At 40.5% G+C, this 21887-nt stretch overlaps 1 protein-coding gene across 1 annotated transcript in view; it reads right to left on the bottom strand.

The window, feature by feature from the left end:
• TPRG1 (tumor protein p63 regulated 1) overlaps positions 1-21887 on the bottom strand; it is a 172064-nt gene that overhangs the window by 128700 nt on the left and 21477 nt on the right. The window contains exon 2 of the mRNA XM_047732816.1: positions 7713-7943. Coding sequence (XP_047588772.1) covers positions 7713-7934 — 222 coding nt within the window. The 5' untranslated portion in view covers positions 7935-7943. The remainder of the gene's footprint in view (positions 1-7712; positions 7944-21887) is intronic.

The raw sequence follows: 21887 nt of genomic DNA, 5'->3' as shown, positions 1-21887 counted from the left end.
TTCACTGTAAGGAGGGGAATCAAGAAACCTTTTGCCCAGTGAGATGTGTAATTTCTAGACCAGGAAGGAGCTCACACAGATAATAACAATACAACTAATATATTTAGTTGTTCCCAATGCAAGAGCAAGACACAGGGAACCCTATAGTAAGAGAAGAGGGGAAGGGAGAGAGTATGAAAGCCAAATTAGTGTCATGAAAGCAATGACATCTTGCTACACAATGGGAAGTCCCAAACCTGCTTATTAAAGTCTTGTTCCTCACAATAGACCACAGGCTATAAAAAGGCCATGGGGAACCATTAATTAAATATTAAAAGATCAAATAGTTTTAGTCCCATTAGTTTGTATGTAATTTACATTCTCAAGTATAAATTTAGAGATAATTCCCCATCCCTAATCGCTTTCAACTTTCTGATAAGGTATCTGCAAATATAGAATCCTACAGGGAGTTTAAAAATATCTTTCCCCATGCGTATCAAGAATTGTTCCTTTCATAAGAAGTTGCTTTTGAATATCAGTCTCCACAACTAAAGGGATTATCATAATATACCTCGAGTTATTAGCCTTGAGTGGTACTTTTGTTCAGAAAAGGCACTAGGCCTTTTTTAGATATGTCTAAGCAATAAAATAGCAAATGAACAAAAACAGGAGGAAAAAATTATCCAAGCAGAGTGATGGCAAGTGCTTCAGACATAAATTCCTATGAACTCTCATTCATTGTCCAAGGTCAGAGGCTCTGGAGGGGTGGTAAAAAAGTGTCAGGGGTCCTGGCTCTTAGTCTTGGCATGGCTCTTAGCTGCTGGTTGACTTTGGACAAGTCACATCTTCTTTGTGTGTTTCAGGGGTTGGACTGGATATTCCTCTAAGGCCCCTTCTGGCTCTGAGCAAGGATGTCTCTATGTTGGAAGGCCACATTTCAGGAAATAAATAATGGTCTGGAAGTCTGTGGATAGGAAGCAATATCCCAGATACCCCATGAAATAACATGAGAGGTTTAAGGAACCAGATTGACTTATTTTATGATCTGGTATGATCTAATGCATTAGAGGTATGACCTAATGCATGAGGCTATGATGCTTAAAAAATGACTCTTGGGGACATCTATGTGGCTGGTTCAGTTGGCTATGTGTCTGACTCTTGATTTGGCTCAGGTCATGATCTCAGGGTCATGAGGTAGAGCCTCTTGTTTGCCTTGGATTAATTTAAACTTCCAAAGCAGTCACATCTTTGCATATGCAGTTTGACATTCATATAATTGACTTTATAATTGACTTCTTTCTTATCATAACATTGGGTATCTGCTCTTGGTACCTAAGAAACTCCATGCCATTCTGCCACAGCAAGCCAAAGACTAACTTTCCTTTCTGGGTTAAAAGATTTAAGTAGGAAGGGACATCTGGGTGGCTCAGTGGTTAAGCATCTGCCTTCGGCTCAGGTCATGATCCCATGATCTCAGGTCAATGCCCCAGCATTGGGCTCCCTGCTCAGCAAAGAGCCTTCTCCCTCTCCCTCTGTCTCCCAGCTTGTGCTGTCACTCTTTCTCTCTGTCAAACAAATAAATAAAATAAAATCTTAAATATGTGTGTATATATATATATATATTTTTTTTTTTACATTTCAATAACCATTTTATTAGTTACAGAAAAATCTCCACTAGTATTTACACAGTGCAAAAAAGCTGTTACTACCCCTAAAATGTGAAATAACAATTATCCTTCAAACAACAAAAGAACAAGATGAAAATCTTTTCATGTTATAATTCACTAATTTTGCTAGTTTTTTTTATTAGAGTGTTACAATTAAGACATTAAATTATAAATTCATGTGGTATATTTAGAAATTAAATTACAAAATAACACAAATACTTTTAAGGTTGTGTTGTGCCAACAAAGTTTAAATTTTTATCATTAATTAGGATTCAGCTTTCGGATTAGGTAAACAGTTTGGCTTATTCTGTGATGTGTATAAAGGCTGGAAGGGGCAAGAGAGGAGGAAGATGTCTTTAAATAAATTATGTCACAGAAAAATTTTAAAAGCAAAAAAATGATTACATTTTTAAATGGAATAAGTTAATTTTAAACTGTTGGCACAACGTACAGAAAATACTTAAATGACAGGTTTTTTTCTTTTTGTTTTTAAAGCAAACAGCAGCTTTACAAATAGTAATACTTCTTTATACATATATTAAAGTAACAATGTGTTAAGATTTAACAGTATTATGTTAAAGAGTTGGAAAATGAATGTAGAGTTCACTACTCATTTGCACATTACAATCCCCACCCCACCCACCTCCCCCAGCTTATTAAGAAATCAGACAAGTACATTATTTGGATATTAATTTTTCAATATTTAAACTATGTGAATTCCTTTTGACTAATTCTTTTCCAAATACTGCAAGCATATAAAATACCCTCTCTGCAAAAATGACCTCCAATCAAAGCCTTTAAAAACTTTTCAATGTATAACACACATTATTTTTCCCATGTTTAGTCAAAAGAAATATATTACATCATTTACAAACATATTTAAGCCAAAAATTAAGCTAGTATGAACATTTGTCTTTTGAGAAGTAATCTTCACAGCAAACAACTTAACATGTCCATCAAAAGTTAAATAAATTCGGGGCGCCTGGGTGGCTCAGTGGGTTAAAGCCTCTGCCTTCGGCTCAGGTCATGATCCCAGGGTCCTGGGATCGAGCCCCACATCAGGCTCTCTGCTCAGCAGGGAGCCTGCTTCCTCCTCTCTCTCTCTGCCTGCCTCTCTGCCTACTTGTAATCTCTGTCGGTCAAATAAATAAATAAAATCTTTAAAAAAAAAAGTTAAATAAATTAAATCATATCTCTATAGTGGAATGTTATTGAATGGTGAAAAATGATTTTATGGAAGTTTAGCTATTGACATAGGAAATATTTTTATGCAACCAATTGTACATGTGAGGAGGAAAGTATGAGAGAATATACACCAAAATGTATAAGCACACACTCAATATACTTTAGTTAAAGTTGGGCAGGAAGATTATGGTGACTTTTACTTTGCTTATTGACATTTTTCTTTTTTTTTTTTTTCAATAAACCACCTTCTGTGAAATGGTCTTAAAACATTTAATAAAATAAAATACTTGATCAAGTAATTCCTCAACTCATTTACTTACTGTTCTTCTGAATTTACAACCTATATGCTTTAAATTCTTGTACTGTAATAAACTTATTTTTTTTCAACTTGGATCTGTAATTTTTTAAATTTTTTTTATTTCTTTTCAGTGTAACAGTATTCATTGTTTTTGCACCACACCCAGTGCTCCATGCAATTCGTGCCCTCTCTAATACCCACCACCTGGCTCCCCCAACCTCCCACCCCCCACCCCTTCAAACCCCTCAGATTGTTTTTCAGAGTCCATAGTCTCTCATGGTTCACCTCCCCTTCCAATTTCCCTCAACTCCCTTCTCCTCTCCATCTCCCCTTGTCCTCCATGCTATTTGTTATGCTCCACAAATAAGTGAAACCATATGAAAATTGACTCTCTCTGCTTGACTTATTTCACTCAGCATAATCTCTTCCAGTCCCGTCCATGTTGCTACAAAAGTTGGGTATTCATCCTTCCTGATGGAGGCATAATACTCCATAGTGTATATGGACCACATCTTCCTTATCCATTCGTCCATTGAAGGGCATCTTGGTTCTTTCCACAATTTGGCAACCGTGGCCATTGCTGCTATAAACACTGGGGTACAGATGGACCTTCTTTTCACTACATCTGTATCTTTGGGGTAAATACCCAGTAGTGCAATTGCAGAGTCATAGGGAAGCTCTATTTTTAATTTCTCGAGGAATCTCCACACTGTTTTCCAAAGTGGCTGCACCAACTTGCATTCCCACCAACAGTGTGAGAGGTTTTCCCTTTCTCCACATCCTTTCCAACACATGTTGTTTCCTGTCTTGCTAATTTTGGCCATTCTAAGTGGTGTAAGGTGGTATCTCAATGTGGTTTTAATTTGAATCTCCCTGATAGCTAGTGATGATGAACATTTTTTCATTTGTCTGATAGCCATTTGTATGTTTTCATTGGAGAAGTGTCTGTTCATATCTTCTGCCCATTTTTTATATGATTGTCTGTTTTGTGTGTGTTGAGCTAAAGACCACCTTGCTTAAGAATGCTTGGATCAACCAGGAGATCAAAGAAGAACTTAAACAATTCATGGAAACCAATAAGAATGAAGACACTTCAGTCCAAAACCTATGGGATACAGCAAAGGAGGTCCTGAGGGGGAAATACATAGCCATCCAAGCCTCCTTCAAAAAAATTGAAAAATCCAGAATACACCAGCTGTCTCTACACCTTAAAGAACTGGAGAATCAACAACAAAACAAACCAACTCCACACATAAGAAGGGAAATAATCAAGATTAGAGCAGAGATCAATGATGTAGAAACCAGAGATACAGTAGAACGTATCAATGAAACTAGAAGTTGGTTTTTTGAAAGAATCAATAAGATCAATAAACCATTGGCCACACTAATCCAAAAGAAAAGAGAGAAAGCCCAAATTAATAAAATTATGAATGAAAATGGAGAGATCACAACTAACACCAACAAAGTAGAAACAATCATCAGAAGTTATTATCAACAGTTATATGCCAATAAGCTAAGCAACCTAGATGAATGGATGCATTCCTGGAAAACTTATTTCTTTTTAGTTGCTTCATGGGATCACAGAACTATGAATTGGGAATTGGAAAACTTGGGTTCTAACCCTAGCTTTAGCACTTGTTACTAGCCTCTTAGGGAAGTTGGTGCTCACTAATGGTTATGACACTGGACAAGCATCCCTCTCTAAGCCTTAATGTTGACTAGCTCATTGGTGCTCCAGGTGTGGTCAGTGGACAGATTGCATCTTATTGCCAGGAGATATGGATAAGGCTTTCCTCTAGGCCTACTGAGTCAGACGAGCATTATCACAAGATTTCCAGGTCATTTGTCTGCATGATGAAGATGGAGAACCCAGGGGACCAGATCATCTGTCGATCTTGTTTCAGCTCTAAAAAGTGATACTTTATGATGAATCTTTCATAGATCTGAATCATTCAGAGCCAGGGTCTTATTGAATTATTCCCTGAGAAGTGAATTAGTTTCCTTCACTCAAACCTCTTTACTACTATAGATGCTATACATCTACATTTGTGTCTCCCTCTGGAAGTCATGGTGAGGTCACAGGCATCTTAATGTCATTCCCTATGACCAAATACAGAAATGGGAATGTCAAATCAACAGGAAAGGAAGAAAGCATTCATTATAGCAATGAGATGCTGCTTATGAAACATTAATAGACGTGCCATGCATTGTACTAAGAATATTTAGAAAATCAGCCTATTTAAACCTCTGTATAAAACTGATATTTTATCCACTCATTACAAATGAGGAAATTTATAGATAGATAAAGATAGAGATAAAAAATATAAAAATACATATAAAGCACATTCATTACACTCACATGCTCACAGAATATTATATATATATAAATACACACACACACACACACACACACACTGTCTCTTAGTCTGAAGGAGAGCAAATGCTGAGTGCCTTGAGCATGTAGCCCTCTCAGCCCCTAAAGAGTCCTCAAGTCTACTTTAAATTCAATAACAAGATTAGAAGCTTTCCCTCCCAACCTCGTGAGAGTTTAGGGCTTGTTTCTGTATACGCAAGGGAGAAGATATTCTTCACATGGACTGGAGTCAGTCACTGGCTCCCTTAGGAAAGGGCCGTAAGTGCAATTGTACCCGATGGTGGGAAGAGCACTGGGCTTACAGACAGGAGATACGGATTCTAGCTATAGGCATTCCACTAATATCGTGCAACTTGGCCAGGTCACTTCACTCCCCTGAAGCTGTAATATGTCCACAATGAAACAAAAATGATAAGCCTTCCCCGGCCTCCCTTACAGTGTCACTCCAGGAGACTTCACTGAATAAGTTACATAGAGCCACACAAATAGAAGCATCACTCAAACAAATTCCATGGTGGCTTTACACTGTCGATTTAGCTAAGCTAGAACTGCATTTTCTAGAATTTCCTTTCCTATCTGTTTCCTAGTTAGAGTTGGCCACGAGAGACATTAGTGTCAGGCCTGCAAGGCAGAAGTGACACCTCGGTCATTTCCGGCAGACCAGTGCAGACCAGCAGCCACTGTGGCAGCTCGTGTTCTCGGCTGCTTCACTTGACAGCATGGAGCAATTCAGGCCCATCAGCAGGGGCAAAGACAACAGCTTTGCAGAGCCCCCCCCCCCCACAGCCAGCCCTCATAACTGCACCCTCTTCTGAGCACGATGCCTCTCTTATTCCGTACCACTCATGGTTGTTATCTCATCAAGCTGTGACTGATACATCATCATTACCAAAGAGGAGATGACTTTAAGGGGGTGCTTTGATTTCCTTCCCAGATATACCTTATAACTTAATTTTGCTTATTCAATAAAGTTCACAGGCTTTGGAAAACAAACCATATGCTCCACATATGTTAACACACACACACACACACACACACCCCACACACACTGAGTCAACTTAGTTAAACTTTTATCTTAACCAAAGATGTTCTAAAAACTACCAAATCAGGATTTGTTAAAGCTTTATATATTGTCACATCTTAGCCACAATTTATTCATAAGATTGTGTTGAAAAAAAATTTTTTTTCAAAATGTGTCCCATGTATTGCTTCAAAAATGAGATGGTCTCCATTGCCACACTGTGCAATCCCATTTATCGACCGACTGATTGTGGCCTGTGAGCCAGCAATTACTGTATTAACAAGAACCCTGAAGGATTGGGAAAGAACACTGATAGGTAGGAAGGACAGTTTGAGAGAGAAAAAGTACTCAAACCCAATCCCTCTCCACTTGATCTAAATGCTAGAGGTTCAAAATTTCTTTTTTTTTTTTTTTAAGAGAAAGAGTGAGCAGGGAGGGGCAGAGGGAAAAGGAGAGAGACTCTCCTGTAGACTCGATGCCCAGGGCAGAGCCTGACATGGGGCCCAATCCCAAATCCCCCAGATCATGACCTGAGCCAAAATCAAGAGTCAGATGCTCAACAGAATGAACCACCCAGGCGCCCCATTCTTTTTTATATCTAGACGTACAAACTCCATATCCATTACTCATTCTTCCATTTGCTCTCTCAGCTCCAATGCTCAGGAGAAAGAGCTCAGGTCCAGACAGCAGGCAAGGGTTTGAGATTTCGAAGTGCTACTCCCACACTATAATCCCACTATCCCAGTGTAGACCCTGAGGTTCAACCTATTCTCAGCAAGGCTTTCTACTCCATCACCCCGTCTTTTTCAAACATGCAGCAAATACCCACTCTGCACACACAGATTTATATTCCAGCTGTTTGGATTTTCTCTCCACAGGTCATTAATCTGTGGAGATCAAGGTTAACATGAACACAGGACTGAGGAGCCAAAGATCCATGGAAACCGGATAACCAGCTTCTCCTCAACACTACATGGTTATCAAAAATAGACACAACTTCTCTGAAGTTCAGCTCCTTCACCTATAAAATGCGACAAGGATAGCTACTTCATGGTTATTATGACTGTTAGGTAACAAATGTGAAAATACTTGGTAAAACTTGCAGCATGTATAATGATATTAGAATATTTTAAAGAGTAGTCTTGTGTAGTATTTTAGAACGTCAAACTGTAGCCTCAAAAATTTTACCCGTGTAGCAAAGTACTTCCGTGAGACAAAAGGTCGGTGATAAGGATTGGGGTAGAGTGTTGATTCAGTCACACTTGGCTGCCTTGAAATCTGTCTTGACTCAGGGTCCTTGCCTGGGTCCCTCTCCTCCATGGACAGCTGGTCAGTCTCAGAGGGTTGGTCATCTCCCTCTTGCTTCAGAGACACAGGGTGGAATCCCTCAAAACTCCTAATTGTTGACATTTCTTCTACCTAAAACAAGAGAAAAAAACAATCTTCTCAGTAGAAAAAAAGGAGGGGAAAGAAGTCACCTCTGTCCTTTGCTCCGGCAAAAAGTTGGCAGTGTGCAAATGATGTTCCTGAAACTGACAAAAGCACCCACACGTTCACTAAACAAAGGCACTAATGAATCAGTTCAATAACACAGACACCACCACCCTGTTAGGCCATTTGGTGCGGGGGTGTAGGTGGGGTGGGAAGCAGAGACCCTCTAGACAGACAAAAGGTGGCTGTAAGTAGATCCTTCCCCCGCACCCCCCCCCCCGCCTTGAATCCCAGAGGACAGGAAGCGGAGTATGGAGATGGGAGTATAATAATTACCAAGGAATCGATCTTCAAGATTTCTTTTTTTTTTTCTTTAAAGATTTTATTTATTTATTTGACAGAGATCACAAGTAGGCAGAGAGGCAGGCAGAGAGAGAGGAAGGGAAGCAGACTCCCTGCTGAGCAGAGAGCCCGATGTGGGACTCGATCCCAGGACCCTGAGATCATGACCTGAGCTGTAGGCAGCGGCTTAGCCCACTGAGCCACCCAGGCGCCCGATCTTCAAGATTTCATAGAATTTTTGCTTAAAAACCCATCAGCCTGGAGGAGTCAAGATGGCGGAGAAGTAGCAGGCTGAGACTACTTCAGGTAGCGGGAGATCAGCTAGATAGCTTATCTAAAGATTGCAAACACCTACAAATCCAACGGGAGTCGAAGAGAAGAAGAACAGCAATTCTAGAAACAGAAAATCAACCACTTTCTGCAAGGTAGGACTGGCATAGAAGTGAATCCAAAGTGACTGGAAGATAGACCGCGGGGGGAGGGGCCGGCTCCCGGCAAGCGGCGGAGCAACGGAGCACAAAATCAGGACTTTTAAAAGTCTGTTCCGCTGAGGGACATTGCTCCAGAGGCTTAACCGAGGTGAAGCCCGCGCAGGGTCAGCGTGGCCTCGTGTCCCGCAGGGTCACAGAAGGATCGGGGGTGTCTGAGTGTCGCAGAGCTTACAGATATTAGAACGGGGAAGCCGGCTACAGAGAGCTGAGGAGTAAGCGCTAAGCTCGGGGTTACCTTGAACCGGTCGTAGGCTCGGTCAGCTCGGAGCGCGGCCGGAGGCCAGGGTGACGGGAGTAATTGGGCGCTGTTCTCTGAGAGCGCACTGAGGAGAGGGGCCCCGGGTTCTCGGCTCCTCCGGGCCAGAGACCGGGAGGCCGCATTCTTCATTCCCGTATTCCAGAACTCTATGGAAAGCGCTCAGGGAACAAAAGCTCCCGAAAGCGAACCCGAGCAGATTACTCAGCCCGGCCCGGGTAAGGGCGGTGCAACTCCGCCTGGGGCAAAGACGCTTGAGAATCACTACGACAGGCCCCTCCCCCAGAAGAGCAACAAGAAATCCAGCCAGGAACAAGTTCACCTACTAAGGAGTGTAGTTTTAATACCAAGGAGAGCAGCAGAATTCCAGAGGAGGAGAAAGCAAAGCCGGAGCTCATGGCTTTCTCCCCATGATTCTTTAGCCTTGCAGTTAATTTTTTTTTCCTTTTTCAATTTTTTTCCTCTTCTTCTGCTAAATTTTTTTAAACTTTTACCCTTTTATTTTTTAACGTTTTTTAACTAGTTTATCTAATATATTTTTTCTTTTTATATTTTTTCTTTATTCATTTTCTTCTTTTAATTGTTTCTTTTTTCTTTTTCTTTTTTTTTTTTTTTTTTTTTTTTTTTGTCTTTCTGAACCTCTTTTTAATCCCCTTTCTACCCCCTCATGATTTGGGATCTCTTCTGATTTGGTTAAAGCATATTTTCCTGGGGTTGTTGCCATCCTTCTAGTATTTTACTCGCTCCTTCATATACTCTAATCTGGACAAAATGACAAGGCGGAAAAATTCACCACAAAGAAAAGAACAAGAGGTAGTACCAAAGGCTAGAGACCTAATCAATACAGACATTGGTAATATGTCAGATCAAGAGTTCAGAATGACGATTCTCAAGGTTCTAGCCGGGCTCAAAAAAGGCATGGAAGATATTAGAGAAACCCTCTCGGGAGATATAAAAGCCCTTTCTGGAGAAATAAAAGAACTAAAATCTAACCAAGTGGAAATCAAAAAAGCTATTAATGAGGTGCAATCAAAAATGGAGGCTCTCACTGCTAGGATAAATGAGGCAGAAGAAAGAATTAGCGATATAGAAGACCAAATGACAGAAAATAAAGAAGCTGAGCAAAAGAGGGACAAACAGCTACTGGACCATGAGGGGAGAATTTGAGAGATAAGTGACACCATAAGACAAAACAACATTAGAATAATTGGGATTCCAGAAGAAGAGGAAACAGAGAGGGGAGCAGAAGGTATATTGGAGAGAATTATTGGAGAGAATTTCCCCAATATGGCAAAGGCAACAAGCATCAAAATCCAGGAAGTTCAGAGAACCCCCCTCAAAATCAATAAGAATAGGTCCACACCCCATCACCTAATAGTAAAATTTACAAGTCTTAGTGACAAAGAGAAGATCCTGAAAGCAGCCCGGGAAAAGAAGTCTGTAACGTACAATGGTAAAAATATTAGATTGGCAGCAGACTTATCCACAGAGACCTGGCAGGCCAGAAAGAGCTGGCATGATATATTCCGAGTACTAAATGAGAAAAACATGCAGCCAAGAATACTATATCCAGCGAGGCTATCATTGAAAATAGAAGGAGAGATTAAAAGCTTCCAGGACAAACAAAAACTGAAAGAATTTGCAAACACCAAACCAGCTCTACAGGAAATATTGAAAGGGGTCCTCTAAGCAAAGACAGACCCTAAAAGTAGTAGATCATAAAGGAACAGAGACAATATACAATAACAGTCACCTTACAGGCAATACAATGGCACTAAATTCATATCTCTCAATACTTACCCTGAATGTTAATGGGCTAAATGCCCCAATCAAAAGACACAGGGTATCAGAATGGATAAAAAAACAAAACCCATCTAAATGTTGCCTAGAAGAAACTCATTTTAAACCTGAAGACACCTCGAGATTTAAAGTGAGGGGGTGGAAAAGAATTTACCATGCTAATGGACATCAGAAGAAAGCAGGAGTGGCAATCCTTATATCAGATCAATTAGATTTTAAGCCAAAGACTATAACAAGAGATGAGGAAGGACACTATATCATACTCAAAGGATCTGTCCAACAAGAAGATCTAACAATTTTAAATATCTATGCCCCTAACGTGGGAGCAGCCAACTATATAAACCAATTAATAACAAAATCAAAGAAACACATAGACAATAATACAATAATAGTAGGGAACATTAACACTCCCCTCACTGAAATGGACAGATCATCCAAGCAAAAGATCAACAAGGAAATAAAGGCCTTAAATGACACAGTGGACCAGATGGACATCACAGATATATTCAGAACATTTCATCCCAAAGCAACAGAATACACATTCTTCTCTAGTGCACATGGAACATTCTCCAGAATAGATCACAACCTCGGTCCTAAATCAGGTCTCAACCAGTATCAAAAAATTGGGATCATTCCCTGCATATTTTCAGACCACAACGCTCTGAAGCTAGAACTCAATCACAAGAGGAAATTTGGAAAGAACCCAAATACATGGAGGCTAAACAGCATCCTTCTAAAGAATGAATGGGTCAACCATGAAATTAAAGAAGAATTGAAAAAATTCATGGAAACAAATGATAATGAAAACACAATGGTTCAAAATCTGTGGGACACAACAAAGGCAGTCCTGAGAGGAAAATATATAGCGGTACAAGCCTTTCTCACGGAACAAGAAAGGTCTCAGGTACACAACCTAACCCTACACCTAAAGGAGCTGGAGAAAGAACAAGAAAGAAACCCTAAACCCAGCAGGAGAAGAGAAATCATAAAAATCAGAGCAGAAATCAATGAAATAGAAACCAAAAAAACAATAGAACAAATCAACGAAACTAGGAGCTGGTTCTTTGAAAGAATTAATAAGATCGATAAACCCCTGGCCAGACTTATCAAAAAGAAAAGAGAAAGGACCCAAATAAATAAAATCATGAATGAAAGAGGAGAGATCACAACGAACACCAAAGAAGTACAGACAGTTATAAGAACATACTATGAGCAACTCTACGCCAACAAATTTGACAATCTGGAAGAAATGGATGCATTCCTAGAGACATATAAACTACCACAACTGAACCAGGAAGAAATAGAAAGCCTGAACAGACCCATAACCAGTAAGGAGATTGAAACAGTCATCAAAAATCTCCAAACAAACAAAAGCCCAGGGCCAGACGGCTTCCCAGGGGAATTCTACCAAACATTTAAAGAGGAACTAATTCCTATTCTCCTGAAACTGTTCCAAAAAATAGAAATGGAAGGAAGACTTCCACACTCATTTTATGAGGCCAGCATCACCTTGATCCCAAAACCAGACAAGGATCCCATCAAAAAAGAGAACTACAGACCAATATCCTTGATGAACACAGATGCAAAAATTCTCGCCAAAATACTAGCCAATAGGATTCAACAGGACATTAAAAGGATTATTCACCACGACCAAGTGGGATTTATTCCAGGGGTGCAAGGTTGGTTCAACATCCGCAAATCAATCAATGTGATACAACACATTAATAAAAGAAAGAACAAGAACCATATGATACTCTCCATAGATGCTGAAAAAGCATTTGACAAAGTACAGCATCCCTTCCTGATCAAAACTCTTCAAAGTGTAGGGATAGAGGGCACATACCTCAATATTATCAAAGCCATCTATGAAAAACCCACCGCAAATATCATTCTCAATGGAGAAAAACTGAAAGCTTTTCCGCTAAGGCCAGGAACACGACAGGGATGTCCGTTATCACCACTGCTATTCAACATAGTACTAGAAGTCCTAGCCTCAGCAATCAGACAACAAAAGGAAATTAAAGGCATCTGAATCGGCAAAGAAGAAGTCAAACTATCACTCTTTGCAGATGATATGATACTATATGTGGAAAACCCAAAAGACTCCACTCCAAAACTGCTAGAACTTGTACAGGAATTCAGTAAAGTGTCAGGATATAAAATCAATGCACAGAAATCAGTTGCATTTCTCTGCACCAACAACAAGACAGAAGAAAGAGAAATTAAGGAGTCCATCCCATTTACAATTGCACCCAAAACTATAAGATACCTAGGAATAAACCTAACCAAAGAGACTAAGAATCTATACACAGAAAACTATAAAGTACTCATGAAAGAAATTGAGGAAGACACAAAGAAATGGAAAAATGTTCCATGCTCCTGGATTGGAAGAATAAATATAGTGAAAATGTCTATGCTACCTAAAGCAATCTACACATTTAATGCAATTCCTATCAAAGTACCATCCATTTTTTTTTCAAAGAAATGGAACAAAGAATCCTAAAATTTATATGGAACCAGAAAAGACCTCGAATAGCCAAAGCAATATTGAAAAAGAAAGCCAAAGTTGGTGGCATCACAATTCCGGACTTCAAGCTCTATTACAAAGCTGTCATCATCAAGACAGCATGGTACTGGCACAAAAACAGACACATAGATCAATGGAACAGAATAGAGAGCCCAGAAATAGACCCTCAACTCTATGGGCAACTCATCTTCGACAAAGCAGGAAAGAATGTCCAATGGAACAAAGACAGCCTCTTCAATAAATGGTGTTGGGAAAATTGGACAGCCACATGCAGAAAAATGAAATTGGATCATTTCCTTACACCACACACGAAAATAGACTCAAGGTGGATGAAGGACCTCAATGTGAGAAAGGAATCCATCAAAATCCTTGAGGAGAACACAGGCAGCCATCTCTTTGACCTCAGCCGCAGCAACATTTTCCTAGGAACATCGCCAAAGGCAAGGGAAGCAAGGGCAAAAATGAACTATTGGGATTTTATCAAGATCAAAAGCTTTTGCACAGCAAAGGAAACAGTTAATAAAACCAAAAGACAACTGACAGAATGGGAGAAGATATTTGCAAACGACATATCAGATAGAGGGCTAGTGTCCAAAATCTATAAAGAACTTAGCAAACTCAACACCCAAAGAACAAATAATCCAATCAAGAAATGGGCAGAGGACATGAACAGACATTTCTGCAAAGACGACATCCAGATGGCCAACAGACACATGAAAAAGTGCTCCACATCACTCGGCATCAGGGAAATACAAATCAAAACCACAATGAGATATCACCTCACACCAGTCAGAATGGCTAAAATTAACAAGTCAGGAAATGACAGATGCTGGCGAGGATGCGGAGAAAGGGGAACCCTCCTACACTCTTGGTGGGAATGCAAGTTGGTGCAACCACTCTGGAAAACAGCATGGAGGTTCCTCAAAATGTTGAAAATAGAGCTACCCGATGACCCAGCAATTGCACTGCTGGGTATTTATCCTAAAGATACAAACGTAGTGATCCGAAGGGGCACGTGCACCCAAATGTTTATAGCAGCAATGTCTACAATAGCCAAACTATGGAAAGAACCTAGATGTCCATCAACAGACGAATGGATAAAGAAGATGTGGTATATATACACAATGGAATACTACGCAGCCATCAAAAGAAATGAAATCTTGCCATTTGTGATGATGTGGATGGAACTAGAGGGTATCATGCTTAGCGAAATAAGTCAATCGGAGAAAGACAACTATCATATGATCTCCCTGATATGAGGGAGAGGAGATGCAACATGGGGGGTTAAGGGGTAGGAGAAGAGTAAATGAAACAAGATGGGATTGGGAGGGAAACAAACCATAAGTGACTCTTAATCTCACAAAACAAACTGAGGGTTGATGGGGGGAGAGGGTTGGGAGAGGGGGGTGGGGTTATGGACATTGGGGAGGGTATGTGCTATGGTGAGTGCTGTGAAGTGTGTAAACCTGGCAATTCGCAGACCTGTACCCCTGGGGATAAAAATATATTATATGTTTAAAAAAAATAATAATAAAATTTAAATTAAAAAAAAAAAAAAACATCAGCCTGACAACTTATTTACCACTTAAAAGGAATGATAATGCACCTTTTCCTATGCTGCTTGGGTAGTAATAGGGCACAAAAGCACTTAGAACTGAGCATATTTTAACTCAAAAAACAATTCCAAAATTTTATCCTACGGAAATAATGTAGACAAATGCCCAAAGACATCAATATAGAAGGTAGTTCATCACATGTGTCTAATAGCAGAAAAATACACAACTTTATGTCTAATAGCAAAACATTGTGTGTAACAGTCACATTAGACACTCATGCAATACTGTTTCTTTTTTTTTTATATTTTTATTTATTTGACAGATCACTTTGGCAGAGAGGCAGGCAGAGAGAGAGAGGAGGAAGCAGGCTCCCCGCTGAGCAGAGAGCCCGATGTGAGGCTCGATCCCAGGACCCTGGGATCATGACTTGAGCCGAAGGCAGAGGCTTTAACCACTGAGCCACCCAGGCGCCCCTGCAATACTGTTTCTAATACCAAAAGAATATAGTAAAACGAAGAACCAGTCAGTAGGGAATTGGTTAAATACATTATATCATAAAGTGAAATATAATGTAGTCATTAAAAATGTAAGTGCATATTTTTATCATGGAAATCTATCCAAAATATATTGTTAATGAAAAAAGATTATGAATAACTATGAATTATTAGATTCAAATGGGTTAAAAATAATTCAAAAAGACAAAAAAAAAGAAGAAAGGAAACTGGAAGTTGAATATGTATATACATGTATTATGTGGCAGGGTTAGAAAATATCAAAAAAGAAATAAAATAGAATATTCATGGTTATTTCTGGATGATAGGTGATTTTCATTTTTTGTTTTTATAAGTCTCTGGATGCTTGCAATGATTATATAGGACTCAAATAAAAACACAATAAACTTAATCTATTTTATAAATATACAGCACTATTGAAGAAAATAAATAGAAAGCACACACCACTCTAGTAAAAAGCGCCCCCACATCAGGTCACCATTTCCAAGCTGAGACCAGATAGTCTGGCCTGCAGTAAGTACACTGTCCAGGCTACACAGAAGGTGGGTTTTGTGCCCTGCTTCACTGTGACTGGGAACTCCATCTTATTCTCAAAGCTGCTTCAGTGTTCCTAATCAGATAAATCCCATCTCCTCAATTCCTGTGAAACACTAGACCATGAGAAATAGCCCCAACCCCAGCAAGTGTACATTCTTAACATTGGAATTAGAGTATTCAAGAGAGGTAAAAATAGTATGAGCATATAACCTATTGCCTAAAGCTGGACACTTTGGAGCATGAAAAGCGCACTATTAACAATATTGTCAGAATGAGAGGAGTAAACAGGGATTCTCTCAGACAGAGGTGGACGTACCCAGTCACCCTGCGATGTTTGAATGCAAGAGAAAACACAGCTGGTCAGGGGACTCTGCAGGTCACATGACGGGTCCCCCGTTGGATCCTCCCAGCAACCCTACATGATGGTTTTACCTGTATCTCTCTGGGAATCACAGCATTTAGGGACCCACCCAGGGCACACTCAGATAGCTGTGGGGACATCCGGATGCCCACTCTGGGCTCCCAACTGGGCTTCCAGACCAGTCCAGCACGCCCATCCTGAGGCACGCTGTGTTACAGCAGGATGGCTTTGCTGAGTCTTCAGTAATTTTTTTAAGTTAAATGCACAAAATGCAGCGATTGGCCTGTAGGAGATACAAGGCACACCCATAGAAGCAGGAGAAATCACGTGTGCGTGCACTTTGTGTGTGTGTGTGTGTGTGTGTGTGTGAGAGAGAGAGAGAGAGAGAGAGAGAGAGAGACAGAGACAGAGACAGAGACAGAACAATCAGTGAAGTACTTCAGCCTCCCTGGCAGGTCTGCCGCCTCAACCACCCAGCGGGCTGTTAGCAGGAAGAGTGTTTCTGGAGTTCCCTGTAACCTGTTAAGGAAGGTTTGTGCCTTTGGGGGAAGGAAAGCCTGCTTCTGTATTTGCCACACTCTGCGAACGCATGCCTCACAACAGACATCTGCAGAAGGCTCCTGTGCCTGGAAAACAGGGGGAGGACTTAATTTGCACCACTTCCTCTCCCTCAGGCTGTCTTCTCTGGAAACACTCTGGGAAGAGAATTCAGAGCACTTTGAGACCAAGCTGTTTGAGATCCAGGAAAGAGGGAAACTCAGCTCCAGTTCAATTCTTAACAGCCATGAGTGGTAGAAAATGGAGTCTGGCCACCTTAATCCAGGATGATTCCAGTTCGGCCCTGGTCACAGGGACATCTTTGCGAGGACAGCAAATGTAACTTCCTCTACAACCTCCCCAATAAGAGAGGAGCGCCCACATCGAAGGGGCCAGCTCCACTCCTCATCACCCTCCGCCCAGACAATATATCTCCCCAACTCAACAGATAAGCTCTTCTACCTCTGCCTGAATAGTGGACATTGAAATATTAAAAGCATATTAATACTGAAAACAAATCCAGACAAATTCAAATGTTTTTGCTGCTTCACATGGATAAAGCATGCCTTGCAACAGACCCACTCAGGGCCACTTATAATTTAAAAAGATCATTATTCTCTAACACTCCATGGAATCCTAAGTATTAGCATTTAGTACTCAAGTCGCACAATTTCTAAGGGAAGTAAGGTCAAAGCTTAGAAAAGATGTCCATGCTTTTTGACCTGATCTCATTCCAGAAAATTCTAAAGAAGCAAAAGGGAGTCACATTAATTGCTTATTGTGGGAGGTAATGAAAAACTAGAAATCAAGTAAACACCGAACAGCCAAGGAGTTGCAAAGTCTGTCCAATTGATAGCCTGCAGACATTTAAAATAACATGCATAACTGCTGTCAGAGCAAGGAAGTGAAGGATGTATCTTCCCAGGTTAAAAAAAAAAAAAAAATCAAAAGCAAAAAAAGATTTTCTCTAGATAGGATGATTGGAATAATTTTTTACATTGATAAAGACCATAAGGAAAATACTTAGATTTATTGAGGTAGTTGGATTGAAAGTGATTTTTTTGCCTTAAAAAAAATTAAATTGTGTTAGTGCTGCTTTTGTAATAAAACATACAACGTTTAGTAAATATGTTGATTTGCGAACTCTGGAGACTTTCTGATATAATATGAAACTGGCCCCTGACACAGAGGGCAAGGAGAGATCAGACAAAGAGCAGTAAGTGGCCAGTTTAACAGGCAAGAGAACTTAATGTGAGTTGTCTTCGGTGCTTCAAAACAGGCACCTCTCTGCATATGCTAGCTAGAACCATAAAAGTTTATTTAGTTTTTAAAGATAGATTTATTTATTTGCTTGCTTATTTATTTATTTGTCAAAGAGAGAGCACAAGCAGGGAGAGCAGCAGGCAGAGGGAAAGGGTTAGAAGAAGGCTCCCCACTGAGCAGAGAACCCGATGTGGGACTCGATTCCAGGAACCTGAGATCATGACCTGAGCTGAAGGCAGACACTTAACCAACTGAGCCACCCAGGTATCCTGCTTTTTTTTTTTTTTTTTTTTTTTAGATTTTCATAGTCTTAAAAGTTTATAGACATGGCATACTTGGATTCCATCATATATAAGGTCAATATGGTCTCAGCAACACCTCCACTCTCTTTTTCTCTCTCTCTCTCTCTCTCAGCTGTGTCCTTTCTCTACTCAGCTGTGGCTCCCACTGTGGGAATAGTGGGTGGAATGTACATTTCAAGGGCAGGGGATGGGGGAGAATTTTCCAACTGCCCTGGGGCTAGCTAGCTCGAAGGTCAACTAGTGGTCATATCTTCTGCATGACCTTCAATGTAATGCCAAGTAAATATCTAAAGGAGCTGATTCTTCCTTCAATCAGATGATAAGTCTTCTATATTTTTCAGCTGCCAGCAAATTCAGAGCTAAATTTAATACAGTATTGCAGTAAATAACTTATTTCTGGGTCCTCATCTAAGTATACCTGCCTCACCGTATACATGCTTTCATCTATCTCTCTACGATCTTTTCTGATAGTATTTCAGAAGCACATGGGGCATAAATTGTGGCTGGAAAATCAATGTCTAGTGCAACTCCTTCATTTTGCAAACTTTGGAACCCTCAGGTGAGGGCCTCACCCAAGGAGCTAAATAGAATCAAAACAAGACTTCGGATTCTTGTTCACTGCTTCAAGTTAGAGCACTTAGAAGAGAAGCCGAGAAACAGCTACCAAATTTACATGTTGATCAATTGGAAACACTTTTGCGGAAGGTCTCAGTCAGTCAGCTCTGCTTTGCTCTGGGCTGGGAGATAAAACTCCCAGGAAGCAACTTCTCCCGCATCCCCAGCAGGTACCCAGCACTCAACCCCAGGAGCTAAAGCTTTCTCCTCTACCTCACATCAGGTTGACTTATCTGTTAAGTATGACAGGTACAGTGCCTATGTTCCACAAACCTTTTAGGGGCTCAGGAAACGTGTCAATTTATTATAATATCTGAAAAGACAGTTTTTATGGTCAAAAGAAATGTTTTGACTTAACCACACTATTTGATGACATAGAAATGTAAGTTTTAATATTGACAATGTTATGGTGGAGAGGCCCATAAAGACAAAAGAGTTTTAGTCTCATGGAAATGATAATGTGACCCCTAATCAAAGCTCCATCCTACTACTGACACTGGCTCCTTAATATTCCATTCTGGGAATATTCCATTCCATTCTAATAAACCATCAGATCTAGAAACATTCCCCACCCCTTCCAGTGCCTCCAAACTCCTTATTCTGGAAGATTCTCCTCCACTATGTATTGAAAGATTTTTGTCTTTCTGTCCTGTGGACAAATTGTGCAATCTTAAGATAATTATTTTTTGCTTTATTAAAATCAAAGAGACATCCTGAAGAGTTGACCCCAATAAATATTTGTTTTCTAGAAAAGTGTATAAAGAACTATGCTGAAAAGTTCTGGTCAGCTTGAAAGAAGTAGCTGGCCACACTGAGTGGCCACAACTCCAACCAGAGGCAAAGAAAGGGGGAGTTTGGGGACTTTTTCCTTCTCACAAGAGTTTAATAAAGAATAGGACAGATATGACAAAAAGTATCACAGAGATACCAGTAAAATAAATAGCAGTAAAACTCAGGCTGTTTCATGGTGGACCTCTTTTTCAAGGCCCATCCATGCCACTCTCCAGCACTATCTTTCCCATTTTTCCATCTTCTTTTAGGAAGTCTTGGCTCCTCACCTTCTCTGCCTCCCTGGCAAGTCTGCACAGCTGTTTCTCCCTTACTTTCTTTACTTTCCTTGGCTTCTCCCATGTAACTCCATAAGTCTCCATGGGATTGTTTTTAACCCTATGTAACCCTATTGCAGGTGCCTTGTGATTTCTGTAAAGCTTTTGAAATTTTAATAGTTATTTAAGTATCCCCCTTACCACCTTTCTGGATCTTTGGGCAGACAATGCCTAGCTAGGAAACACTCATCTGTGCTAGCCTCCACATTTTGTCAATGAGGAAACTGAGGCCCAGGTGGGTTCTGTGTCTCCTCTGAACTTGACCAGTCAATTAAGAAGAAGTGATAAAGAATAAAGTTATGGCCACCACCAGATTAAAAATACTATTTCCAGAGGATTATCTGTGGGCCAGCCAGGAGCTTAGGAAAGTCCATGGTTTTCTGACAAGAGCTGCTACCTCTTGCCAACGAGGTAGCGCGGGGCTGGGGAGGGAGCGTGGGCATAAGTTCCTGTGGCTTACCTTGCTTTTGAAGAAGTCAGCTGCTTTTCTGATGGTGACACATGTACCCACGAGAAGGGGTTAACAATCTCGAGGCACATCCCCAAAATAAAAATCCACTTTTAATTCTGACATTTTGTAAAGGTAATTTATGTGAATTTATATGCACAGCCTTTCCTGAGTCTCTGTGAGAACAGCCAAGGGATGTGAGGTGGAGAAGTAATACTCTAACACCGCAGAACTCCAACGAGCCCTTCTCTGTGCCAGCTGAGATAAGAGAATTGGCAAACAAGCCTTCACAATTTCACATTTTGTACATTAGTGATAACATGCCAGCCGGCTGCTCTGTATCCTGGGGGAAGTTGAATGGATGCAGGGTCTCTTTGATCCCAGCTGGGCCCCCCTTGGCAGGCAGGACCTTGTGCTCATTCAGGACCAAGGTGGGGGGAACACAGGTCCGGCATGAAGAAGTCATCCCCACTCACTCACTGGGTAACCCTAGGGAAGTCCTTCTTCTTTCTGTACCATAGATTCCTTGTCAATAAAAATGAGAGGCCAGACTTCATGGTTTGCATAAATGAGTAACTCATTTCAATCAAAACTTTTCCACTTCTCCGGTTTTGGACCTTTTCTGAAGCTTTCATGTGGAGAGAACACTATGTGAAAGTTTGAAAACTGTTCGAGTGATTGTACCCAAGTTTCCTTCTAGCTCAACAGTGCTACAAGATTTGGACTTTTCTCCAGTACCCACAATATTCTAGATCTAAGTTTGGAGAGGTTGCTCATGTATGGTTTTCCCCCACCTCATCTTCACTCTGTGACTCCCACGAACATGGTAGTTCCCCTGTGATGCACAGTCTGTAGGGTCAGAGGAAGAGAATTGCCATGTCATGAATTTGGGTGCCCATTGTGAAGACTCTGGGGTGTTTGGCCTCTGACTTCCCTCTAGTGCAAATGGCTATCTACATTGACCAGAGCTACTAGGGACATCCCCTGGGCACCTCACTCAAGCCAGGGCTGGAGACACACTAGGGCCCCAATAAGTCTTCTTGCATATAAGAAGGAAAACATGCAGAGATTTGCTGAGCCCCTCACACCAGGTACTAATTTTTAAAGGGGGTTCTTCAAAAATGTATATGGGAAAGAATTGATAAAGACAAAGATATTGGCTAGAAAATTTTGTGAGGTTACAGATCCCTTGTGACTCCCTGAGATTAATTTTCTTACACATTCCACAAACACTTCCACCAGTCTCCAAGGTGGGGTTATGGTAGGGCTTGGGTCCCTG

The sequence above is a fragment of the Lutra lutra genome, chromosome 1 (assembly GCF_902655055.1).
Source record: "Lutra lutra chromosome 1, mLutLut1.2, whole genome shotgun sequence".
Lineage (NCBI taxonomy): Eukaryota > Metazoa > Chordata > Mammalia > Carnivora > Mustelidae > Lutra > Lutra lutra.
Note: the sequence above shows the minus strand (reverse complement) of the source record. Positions and strands in the feature narration are given on the sequence as shown.